Here is a 12613-nt window from a genome sequence, read left to right as displayed (position 1 = left end):
TGCTAATAGCCGGCTTTCAAAAAAGGAAGAAATGAATTTGAAGAGGAATGTAAGATATGTGGAGCTGGAATGTACGTCTCAGTGGCCACAACTGCAAGGAATGAAGTAACATGCCGTATGCAAACCAAGGTTACCCTTTACGGAACCTAAAGGGACCCTTGTGTTAGATGGTGATCGAAAAATACATTTCACATCATATTCCGCAAAATACAACCATTCCTGCTGGAAATGCTCCCTGCATAAGGTGCACAGTAGTCAATAGTGCAACACATGTCTGACCTGTCTTTCACTATAACCATTCTGACAAAAAATGACTCCAACGTGGGCTAACTCAGGCTGCGAACTATCATGGTCCAAAACAGTGTGGGCCTGTGAACCAAGTTAGGAATCATCCCACGCTGAGCCAGATGGTGAAAACTGTCAACCTGCAGAGACAAGTCAGTGTGAGTATGCTTCCTGTAAATGGTGTGTTCCAATGTACCATCAGCCTTTCTGCTGACCAACTCGTCAAGGAAGGGAAGCTGCCAAGTCCAAAGCACGTCCCTCGAAGTCTTCCATAAACAGATTACAATAATAGGTGACAACAGGCTGCCCGACTCAACTCCATCTGTCTGCTCATAGTACTGGTTATTAAATAAAAAGTAAGGGGAAATCAATACATGTCAGAATAGGTTTGCTAATTTAACACCAAACCTAACCTCAATTAACCATAACAAATGAGACAGAGGAATGTGAGTGAAGAGAGAGAGTGTACAAAATTACCAGAATTTCAAAGTCATTCAAACACATTCCCTCTAATCGACGTATTGTCTCTGCCAAGTTCATAGTGCTGTGCTCACACTGACGTACTATTAGGTTCGACAGAGTAGCGAGGTGTTCTGTTACACAATATTTCAGGGCACCAATATTACTCACAGTTGGTCTAACAATAAGAGGAACCCCTTCCATGTGGTACTTCGGAAGGCCATATAACTTACGAGGAACAGTGCAATGAAAATTAAGACTCTTGATGTCTTCTATGACAAGGAAATTTTCTTCAGGAGGCCATTAGTCTTTCTCTCAACATTCTGTAGTGGGGTCTGCACCAGTCTTGCAATATGTTGAATCAGAGAGTAAACACTGGATCTCTTGGGTATAAACCACCATGTCCAAAACAATGTAGCACTGCCTTTGCTCTACAAACAGAGGTTTTAAAATCCCTTGCACAGTGCATACCTGCTGCAGTTTTGCCTTGAAAGTGATAGCGTGTGCTCGTGTCAGAATATCGAATGTTGATAATTTCACCTGGCTGCATTTCTGTAAGTTATTTGAAGGTTGAAATAAATTTAAATACAAGCAGGAAGAATGTTTCTATGACTCTGTGAATAGCAAAGATGTTGAACAAAAGTTGAATATTTGAAAAAAAAAAAAAGAATTGCATTTCTTTTGGAGTGACCCTTGTGTGTAATGAAAGAAAGAATAAAGTCATATCTAGAGGCAAATGCGACGAGCGGTTTCTGTTGCATTGTCAACAGCACTGAACCCAGCTGCAGGTAAAGATTGATGCTTTGTAAGTGCACTGAATCCTCTGTCTGTCTACTTGTACAAGTTTGCAAAAGGAACATCTGCTTTGTAGATTTTGTAGTTATGTTCAGTAGAGTAATGTGATACGATCTTTTAAATAGTTGTTAAAAACATTACAAAATTTTCTTCATCTTCCACATGCATTAAGCTTGTCATGGCTACAAGAACTACAGAGATCATATCTCTCTATGTTGTGTAACACATCACTTAAACTGCGTTTCTTGAATGATTGATTGGATTTCTCCCCTGAGAACCTTGGCACCATTAATGATGAACATAGAGTACTACTGTTCCTTAATGAAATTTCTCAAATGGAAAAGTGTGATCAATATAAATGAAGCGCTGCAATGATGTCTGAATAATGCTGATCCTTATGAAGCGACATTCCCGAGGCAAAGTATTTCAGGAAATCAGGAAGGTCATATAGGGTGTCTCAAAAAGAATATACGTATTTTGTTGTCAGAACTATCAATCCCTGCAGCTCGGCACAGTTATTGGAGGAACAAATACAGTGTCTAGTTTATATTCATTGCTGCTAGATGTCGGTTGTCTTCCGTTTGCTAGGTTACCATCATATATTGTGAAACAGCTACTCCACTGCAAATATCATTTTGTGTTCTTGAGTTTGTGATTACAGTGCAGAAATGTTTCAGTTTGAGGTGCCAAACCGATCCTCCGAACAGATGGACCATTCACAGTTGGTATGACAGTGTAGACAAAGGATTTATGTGTAAAGTAAAGAGTCCTGGCCACCCTCATGTTTTGGAAGAAAATGTCGCCCGAGTTCAAACTGATTTCCATTGCAGTCCTACAAAATCAACTCGTCATGCCATTTGGGAGTTATAACTGCCTACAACAGTTTTACATGTTTTGAGATGCCAGCTGGTTATGAAGCTGTATGAGTTACAACTGTTACAGGCTCTACATGACGATGACAAATGGAAATATGTGACATTTTCTGATGAGCTTCAGGATGCTGTTGACTGTGATAACACTTTTGTACAACACATCATGCTCAGTGATGGAGCGACGTGCTGCATCCATAACACAGTGTGGTCGACAGTTGCTCGCAGCATTGTACGCTATTCATCTGGTCTGGAAAAGTCTGGATACAGGCTTGATAGACACAGTCTTTCTGATATCCCAACAACCAGAAGTCACGTGGATCTTGAAATGGCATAGTAATGATACAGTTCTTACCAAAGGTTTCTTGAAGCAAACCCTTCACTTGACAAGCAACATGTGGTGTCTCCCCATCTTGCATGAAAATAGTGGTGTGGACACAGTTGCTTTCTTGCAAAGTTGGAATCAGATGTTGCACAAGGAGGCCATTATAACCCTGAGGTGTCATTTACTTGAAGAAAAAAAGCCTGAGAATGAAGGAGCTTGTGAAACCACACCACACAGTCACATAAGCTGAGTTTTGTGAGTGTTCCAGCACAACATATGGCGGAGTAGAACCCCATGTGTGACAGTTCCGTGCTTTGACGGCAATGCGCAGGGTAAAATGTGTCTCGTCCATCCAACAAATATTCCCCAGCCACATGTCATTCGTTTCCATGCATGCAAAAACACAAGGGACAAAGTCATGGTGTTCTAGGCTATTTTGATGCTTTATTCGGTGCATATTCTGAATCTTGTATGGATACCAATCTAAAATGCACTGCAGAATCTTTTAAGTGTTGACCAGAGAAGAGAGAATTCCCATGACACAGCTTGAGCTAGAGCAGCTTCATCAACAGTTGCCTTGCAAATGGGTTGTCTCTCTCTCCCTGCTGCACCATCTAATTCACCTGTGTCTTCAGATTTATTGATCATATTATTTATTGACACGGGGTCTCTTCAGAGCTGTTTCTGCCAGCAATGTTCCTACAATGTAGCACTACTATTGCAGCCGTTCGTATAAAACAGCTTTACCAGCAGTGGACTGTCTTTCTTCTCAATAGCCATTGTGTTTCAATGGAAAACTTCAACCCTTTTTAACCCTTTATGTCAAGAATCACTTCATAAAAGAAATCAGTAGGCGTTGCCAAGTAACAGCCAGCATACTGACGTCAAAACAAGAAACATTTCACATTCTGACTGCTTACAGCACCTTCTTTTCACCTGCTTGCAGAAAGTGGAACTATTTATTTCAGCATTCCCTGTTAGCACACTGATTAATGAACATGCCTACAAAATGTTTCAGCATCTTTCAAAATACACAACCCAGACTGCAGCATTTGGAGCACCATTAGTTTCATTATAACCACCCAGTATATAACTTCTTTATTCCCAATTTAAAAAATTCTGATGATTGTGATTAAATCCAGAATGAATATTTACTGTGCAGTGGAGTGCGTGCCAATTTGAAGTTGTCAGGGTGGGTCACGAGTCGTGTTCAGATAGCTCAGTCGGCAGTGCATTCGCCTGCAAAACGCAGAGGTCCCAGGTTTGAGTCCAAGTCTGGCACACAATTTTAATATGCCTGTAAATTCCAGTGATAAAATTTTGTGACCATTCAATTAACATTTTGAATATTGCAAGAATGGGAGCAGTGTTACAGTCTGCAGAAAGAAAAGAATATCAGAATCGTTACTCTTAGTATGTGCACAGTAAAGCAGTGTCCTGTTCTTTCTCCCAGGTGTTTGTGAGTGGTGACGAGAGCCAGGGCTGCCGCCTGCTGGCGACCCTGCTGGAGCAGCCCCGCCTCGCCGGGATCCTGGGCCCACATTTCACGCCGTCTGCTGCGTCCACCACCACCTTCCTGCAGATGTACCAGACCGTGGTGGAGACGGCAGCACAGGCCCAGCAGCCCGTCGACCTGTGCTTTGTCCTACTGTCGAAGGTAACGTGTCCTCTGATTGATTATTCGTGTCTAATGACTTTATCTTATAAGACAGGTTGAAGAAAGGTGAACCTACATTTATAGCATTTGTAGGCGCAGAGCAAAATTTTGACGGCGTTGACTGGAACACCCTCTTTGAAAGACTTAGGGAAGCAGATGCAATGTTCCGCCAGCCCTTTACTGCGATATTGGGTATTAAAGTAAAGTCTGATCAGGAGCTAAGATTTTCTATTATTCAGTCTTACTCACCTTGCTGTTTCAGTACACTCGCCAACCTCTTCTGATCAAACTTTGTTTCTCGAAGTGCCACAGTTCCTGCTGGAAGTTAAGAGTGCAACTGGAAGAACTTATTCTCAAAATAAATATGATGCTTCTGACAATGAATGTATCCTATTCTGTACTCTTTTGTACAGTGGCCATTAATTACAAAGTTGTTTTAACATTTGGAACATCACAATTGCAGTGAATATGACTAAGTCCACAAATATACTGTGTTATTTAACAGATTCCAATTGAGCGAATGATAAAAGTTCTCTCTTGGTCCTGTAATGTCACAGGCATTGTCACAGCTATTCTTCCTCTGTGGCTTGCACCATATCTCCAAGGCATAAGCCGACAACACAGAGTAAACTGCATTACCAGCAAGTTCCTCGAACACGTTACAATGTTTATCATCCCAGCTTGCAAATACACTGCTCCCATCCATTTTGTGATACATGCATGTAAATAAAACATACATCCAAACAGTAGATACCTAATTGGTTATGAAAATAAACTTTGTACATTAGTGATCACCATTTGCCAACTTGAAAAGTGCTTGTGCATTATTTCACCTCAACGTAGTGATATGCTACACTACCTGGGGATAAAACACAGATAGTAAAAGGTTACGTACAACTTGTGCAGAAACTGGAGTGCAGTGTAAGAGTCGAACAACAAAAACGGGAAGCAGTAGTTGTGAAGGGATGTGACAAACTTGTTGTACATACAGCAAGCAGGGAATAAAACAAAGGAGAAATTTCGAAATGGAATTAAAGCTTAAGGACAAGTAATTAAAACTTTGACAATTGTCAGTGACGTTGCAGTTGTGTCACACATAGCAAAGGACTTGGAAGAGCAGTTGAATAAAATGGCTACTGTCTTGAAAAGAGTTATGAGATGAATATCAACAAAAGTAAAATGAGAGTAAAACAGAAGAAGTAGATGAGTTTTGCTATATTGGTAACAAAATAACTGATGTTGGCTGCAGGAGTGAGAACATAAACTGCAGATTGGCAGTAGCAAGAAAATCATTACTGAAGAAGAGAATTTTGTTACCATTGAACATAAATAAAATATTAGGAAGTCTTTTCAGAAGATATTTGTGTGGAGTGTAGTCTTGTCCTAAAGTGAAAAATGGGAGACAAGAAGTTCAGACAAAAAGAGAAAAGAAGATTATGAGATATGGTGCTGCAGAAGAATGGTGAGGATTAGGTGGGTGGATTAGATAACTGATGAGCAGCTACTGAACCAAATTGAGGAAAAAAGAAATTTGTGGAACAACCCAATCAAAAGAGGGGATCTTTTGGTAGGGACACCAAGGAACTGTAATTTTCCAGAGTGAGAATTTCAGTCTGGAGCTGAGTGTGCACTGATATGAAGCTTCCTGGCAGATTAAAACTGTGTGCCAGACCAAGACTTGAACTAGGACCTTTGCAAAGGCAAAGGCAAGGGCAAAGGTCCCGAGTTCGAGTCTTAGTCTGCCACACAGTTTTAATCTGCCAGGAAGTTTCATATCAGCGCACACTCAGCTGCAGAGTGAAAAATCTCATTCTGGAAACATCCCCCAGGCTGTGGCTAAGCCATGTCTCTGCAGTATCCTTTCATCTAGGAGTGCTAGTTCTGCAAGGGTCACAGGAGAAATTGCTTCTGTGAAGTTTGGAAGGTGGGAGACGAGGTATTGGCGGAAGTAAAGCTGTGAGGATGGGGCGTGAGTTGTGCTTGGGTAGCTCAGATGGTAGAGCACTTGCCTGCAATAGGCAAAGGTCCCGAGTTCGAGTCTTGGTTCAGCACACAGTTTTAATCTGCCAGGAAGTTTCAATTGTAATTTTGTTAGTGGAGGGAAGTTTGGGTGGTAAAAAGTGTAGGGGAGACCAAGGATTGAGTACATTAATCAGGTTCAGAAGGATGGAGGTTGCAGTAGTCAGGCAGAGATGAAGAGGCTTGCACACCATAGACTACTGTGGTGAGTTTCATCAAACCAGTATGGAGATAACAACAACAACAACAACAACAACAGTAACAACCAACTAGTGTATGCTGATTGTACATTTTCAAAAACAAAATGTACCAGTGTTAATAGGAATATGAACCAAAGAAACATTAAATTAAGCACAGACCTGCACACATGTATTTTGTTCCACATATGTCTTACAAATAACACAGAGAACTGACCATAGCCTAGTTTGAAAATTCAAAAGGGCCATAAAATAGGCCTGATTTGAGGAATGTAAGTCCAGAATTCGTTTGTGTTTCAAAATTGAGACTCGATTATTCTTTTTTCTGCTTACTCTCACAAACATTCTAAAGGCAACAGATGGGCTCCATCACATTCTTCTTTTTGTTCTAACCCCTTCAGTACCATCTCATGACAGTGAAAAGCTTATTTCAGGATGGCGCTTTTACAGCACACTTGTTATCGCTCGGCTCTTCCTCGTCATTATAAGACTTCATTCATTGATGACACTGGCAATTATTACATTGACTGCCAGGACTTGGTACTGCCTCCTCTCACCCTCTGACTAATATCGTTCCTCCTTCCAATAATAAGAAGCACTCCTCTCATCACCCAGTATCACCCAGGCCTTGAATGCCTCAGTACACTATTCTGCCAAGATATGAGTTTCTCAGATCGAGCTCTGGGATGAGATGTTCTTGCCCTTCATCCCTTCAGCACAGTTTTCAATTTTGGAAATAAAAAAAAAAGTCCACAGCGACCAGGTCTCGAGAATATGGAGGATGAGGCAGCACAGTGATCTCGTTTTTTGTGCAACAGTCACTCACGCACAGGGATGAATGTGTGGGTGCGTTAATCTTGATGCGAAAGCCATGAATTGTCTCGCCACATTTCAGGCCATTTCCTTTTCACATTTTCTCGAGACATCACAACACGTACTGATAGAGCACCGATTAACAGTTTGCTCCTGTGGCATAAATTCATGATGAATTAATCCTTCAAAGTCAAAGAAAATTATGAGCACAGCTTTGACGTTTGATCTGACCTGATGAGTCTTTTTTTGGTCTTGGAGAACCTTTCCTGACCTATTATGAAGTATGAACCTTGGTCTCAAAATCAGAACCCCAGACCACGTCTTATCACCAGTTATGATTCTCCTAAGGAACATCTCATTCTCATTTGCATGATCCAAAAGCTCTTCACACATTGTGAGACTAAGATCTTTCTGGTTGTCACATGAATCATGGGACAAACTTGTCAGCAACACAAAGCATTCCCAGAAGCTGTGTCAGGATTTCATGACGTGATCCAACTGAAATGTTACATTCTTCTGCAGTCTCTCGGACAGCCAGTCTTCACTGTCATGCACAGTTTTGTTGATGTTCCTGACATAAGCGTTGTCGGAAGATGTCAAAGGGCATCCAGAAGGAGAAGGACATCTTGAAGGAGGGTCATCTTTAACTTTTGTACGGCCACTTTTAAACTGTGTTAACTATTCGTAACACCAAGTACGGCATAAGCACTATTCACCATAGGCTTCCTGCATCATTTGGTGTGTTTCTGTAAAGGTTTTCTTGAGTTTCATGAAAAATTCAATGCAGGCACATTGCTCCTCTAACTCTTCCATCTCAAAATTCACGAACTGTTTGACACCACATTCTACTCAATAGAGGACTGAACAATAACTAACAGATATATAACATGAAACTTCCAACAGTTACACATTAAACACATGGGTGTACAGGGATACCAACCACATTCCACCCCAACACACCATTGGCTCGAAATTATGAATGTTCCGGAATTTTTAGAACAGACCTTGTATATGCTCTACCAGGCCTGGTAACAACACTAAACACAAACAACATTAATGCACTCTCGTGATCATTGTATGTGTTACAGAGAATTGTCATTTACACATCTGACAATGCTTTCTGTTTGTATTCAGTTACATTGGCACATAACCATATCTTCTGAATGCTCCAATTTTTTTGTCAGGCAATGTATACAGTGTGTAACAAAAAGGTTGGGCAAACTTTCAGCAAATATTCCTCGCGTGTGTTACATGGACATTGATCTTGAAACACTTTATTTCTATGTTAGAGCTCTTTTTCTACTTCTCTTCATAATTACGTTAATGATGGGAAGCACATAGAGCAGAATATGCCAGCATTACAGGCAATGTTTTCTTATATGAGTTGTTCAAAATACCCTCTCAGTTAAGTTTGGTAAGAATGGACAGTATGTTGTAATCCTGTCAATGTTTGGGCCAGCATTGTTGATAACTTTTTGCTTACACCCAGGCTCAACGGAAAAACTTACTTAGAGAATACTCTACATGTTCTGGTCGAGAATGTGCTTTTATGAGTGTGTGAAAATATTTACTTCATGCTCAATGGAACTCCATGTTTGTAGGCTTCTAAATAACAGATTCCTTGGCCTCCAAACCCTCTGGATCTAAACCCACCAGACTTTTATTTGTGAGCACGTTTGAAAGCTCTTGATAATGGAACCCTGGGACAAGATGTGCAGAGTCATCATCCTGTTTGTGGAAGGCTGTAAAACAACATGCAATTCTCCAGGGATACATCAGCCCATCAGGAATTCAGTATGACGAAGGGATGATGCCTGTGTCCTTGCTGATGGAGGGCATTTTGGATATTTCATTTAGGAAAGTGTTTCATACTGTGCTGATATATTCTTTTCCTGTGTGTTTCCCATGATCAGTGCATTGAAGAGCTATAGAAACTGGGCTGTAACATGAAAATAAAGCATTTTTGAATCGATGTCCATATAACACATTTTCTTCCTCTATGTTTGAGGAATGTTTACTGGAAGTTTGGCCATAACTTTTGTTAAAAAAAGCATCATTCTGTTGAAGGACATGATGAGTGTTTTCCTAAAAGGTATTATATTTTATTCTTCATGGAACAACTTTTTTATGACACAATCATAACCAGTTTCAGCCTCCAACAGCTGTCTTGAAATGCTACAACAGAGAAACGGCAAGAGACCTGAAATAAGTACAAATATTTTCTGTTAAATTTCAGTCACTTAATAAAACACACAAATGTAAAGGGTGTCAGTTCAATTAGATGTGTAGATTTTACAACTACAAACCACATAATTAGGAATCATTGCATAAAAATGTTACAAAGAAGTGCACCAGGGAGTGTGTTTTATCGCCAGGACACTTAGAAGGTGCAACATATCTACTGAAGTGACTGCGTAAATGACACTTGTCTGTCCTCTTGTGGAGCATTGCTGCATGGTACAGGATTCTTGCCAGACAGCATTGATGGAGGACGAAAAAGTTCTAAGGAGGTAATGTCACAGATATGATGAGTGAGTTAGGTGGCTATCATTGAAACAATGCTGTTTCTTTGTTACTAGGAGTTCCTTTGTTACTAGGAGTTCTTTTTCAGAAAATTTCATTCGCAAACATTCTCCTCCAAATGCCAGAATATTCTGTTCACTGCCATCTACATGGAAAAATGATTATCATAATAAAATAAGAGAAATCAGAACTTGTGTTGGAAATTTAGAGAGTTTATTTTCTCACATTCCATTGGACAGTGGAAAAGTAGAGAAATAGTCTGAAAGTGGTTTACTGAATCCTTTTCCAAGCACTAAAATGTAAATTCCAGAGTAATCATGTAGTTATTTGTGAGGTGCATTCAAAAAGTATCAAACCTTTGGTTGTCAGAAATACATTTATTGATTTTGTGATACAGAACCCTAATTACCTTCAAAGTACTCTCCTTGCTAATGCACATGCCTCTGCCAGTGTTACCACCATTGTTGGGAAGACTTTTGGAATACATCTTTCGGAATGATGATCAGCCTAATCTCCACATTCTGCTTGATGTCTTCTGTTGATTCAAACTGTGTTCCTTTGAGAGGCAATTTCAGCATGGAAATAGCTGGAACATACATGGAGCCATGTTAGGAGATTAGTAAGTCTGAATACCACAGGAATGATGTGTTCTGCAAGGAAAGTCTGAATCAGATGCACAGAATCTAAATTTTTGTTGCCCACAGATGCTGTCATTTGTGCTACACAGCATGACAGAGGGCCTCCTGATAGTATTTGTTTGTGATGTTTTGGCCTTCTGGTGATGCACCATCACAAGAGAGTTGAAGAAATTGGTCAACACAACCTTGAAATTGCTGTGGGCCTGCCGTGCATGTGGCCTTCCCCCCCCCCCCCCCCCCCCTCCCCCCCTCCCCCCCAGAATATTGAATGTTTCCACTTTGATGACTGCATCTTTGTTTCTGGGTCATACCCATAGACACACATCTCATTGCTTGTTTATGGTTTGTGGTTTGTCAGAAAGTTGGTGGTCACTGGTTGCTTTGTCCAGAGTAACTCTTGTGAATTTCAAATAGTGTTGCTTCTGCTCCATTGTCAGCTGTTTAAGTATGAACTTTGCAGGAATACTCCTCGTGTACAAAATGTTAGTCAGAATTTTATGTACTGTTCCAATGCTTAGCCGTGTCTCATTAGCAAGTTCTCATACTGTGATATTATGGTCCTCTGCGACGAAAGTCTCCATTTGCTTGATGCAATTCTGATTTTGCCTTGTTGAGGATCCACCTGGAAATGTATTCATCTTTGAAGCATTTGTACCACTCCTTTGTCTGTGAGTCGTCCAGCTCATCATCCCCAAAAGCCTATTGAATCTCACAAATGGTTTGGACTTTGGTAAAGGCATTTGGCAAAATCTGATGCAGTATTGCTGCTCAGTTTTTTCCATAATTTTACAACTTATTGGAGTCTGGCAAGCACTAACTACACATCCTCACTCGTTGGGTGACTGCTAGTGACTGATGGTTTCTGATGGTGGGAATATATTCACAACTGCATTTGAATGTTCCCTACCATATCACCACTGAAGCAAGTCTCATGCACGTCATGAGTCTATGCAGGAAAGAACAAGATTTGATACGTTTTGAACACACGTTGAATATGCAGAGTCAGCTTGTCTTTTATCCATATACACAATTGAGTTTTGAAAGTTTTGAATTGGGGAGAGCCAGATGAAATCATGTTTGGAATGAGGTATTCTTGTTCTCTTGTTGACAGTTCGATGTGACCCGCTGGCTGATGACCCGCAAGCCGCGCCTCAGTGAAAGGTCGCAGTTCATCGAGTTGGTTGGGAAGGCACTGACAGCGGCCGGCATCTGCCCAGAGGACGACAAGCTCATCCTGCACGAGGTATCATCCCATCACACTGCCTCATCCAGCAACACTCTGTGAGGTCCTCTTAGCGCCTTGTAGTGGACGTTTCCTTTTTCTTACTTCAGACTTTCAGGAATACATACACTGCAAATTGCTTCCACGGAATATATATGTGATTAGTTTGAAAAAAGACATTGAACCTTAAATGCTAGATTACCTGTTTTACCTATAACATTTTTCTGGAATAACAAGATGATCTTAGAGATTGGACTTCTTCGATCTTCACACTTACTGGAGTTGGAGGTCAGTGCTTAAACGTGAATTTCCTAAAGCAGTACAATGCACTTATTAGAATAACAAGAGGAGGGGAAGGGGGAGAGAGAGAGAGAGAGAGAGAGAGAGAGAGAGAGAGAGAGAGAGAGAGAGAGAGAGAGAGATTTCAGAGTCCTGCTAAACAGGGTGGTCTGAAACAGTCTGTAATATTTGTAAGGAGGTTGCAGGATAGGTTGTGCTAAAATAATTGTTAAGAAAGCAATTTGATACATTTCCAAGTTAATCAGCATTGAAGTTAGCCAATCAGACTGTTGTGCGCACAAATTTCAGCGGCCTGCCAGACACTGTGTCACCAAACATATGATGCATTTGGTTTGCTAAAACTGGACTAGAGAGTGATACAAAAATCGGACGTGGGTTGGCAATAAGGTTTGAACCTGAGCCAAAGGCTGAGCAGTCACATACCCTATCATCTACACTCTGAGGACAATGACACTAATTACATCTGGCAGCATGACTGAATTTGCATGTGCAATGGCCTGACTGGCTGACT

At 40.8% G+C, this 12613-nt stretch overlaps 1 protein-coding gene across 1 annotated transcript in view; it reads left to right on the top strand.

The window, feature by feature from the left end:
• Nucleotides 1–12613, top strand: part of LOC126109509 (ectopic P granules protein 5 homolog) — a 343395-nt gene that overhangs the window by 237104 nt on the left and 93678 nt on the right. The window contains exons 28-29 of the mRNA XM_049914531.1: nt 4187–4390; nt 11692–11823. Coding sequence (XP_049770488.1) covers nt 4187–4390; nt 11692–11823 — 336 coding nt within the window. The remainder of the gene's footprint in view (nt 1–4186; nt 4391–11691; nt 11824–12613) is intronic.

Source organism: Schistocerca cancellata, chromosome 12 (assembly GCF_023864275.1).
Source record: "Schistocerca cancellata isolate TAMUIC-IGC-003103 chromosome 12, iqSchCanc2.1, whole genome shotgun sequence".
Classification (NCBI taxonomy): Eukaryota; Metazoa; Arthropoda; class Insecta; order Orthoptera; family Acrididae; genus Schistocerca; species Schistocerca cancellata.
This window is presented reverse-complemented; position numbering and strand designations above follow the sequence as displayed.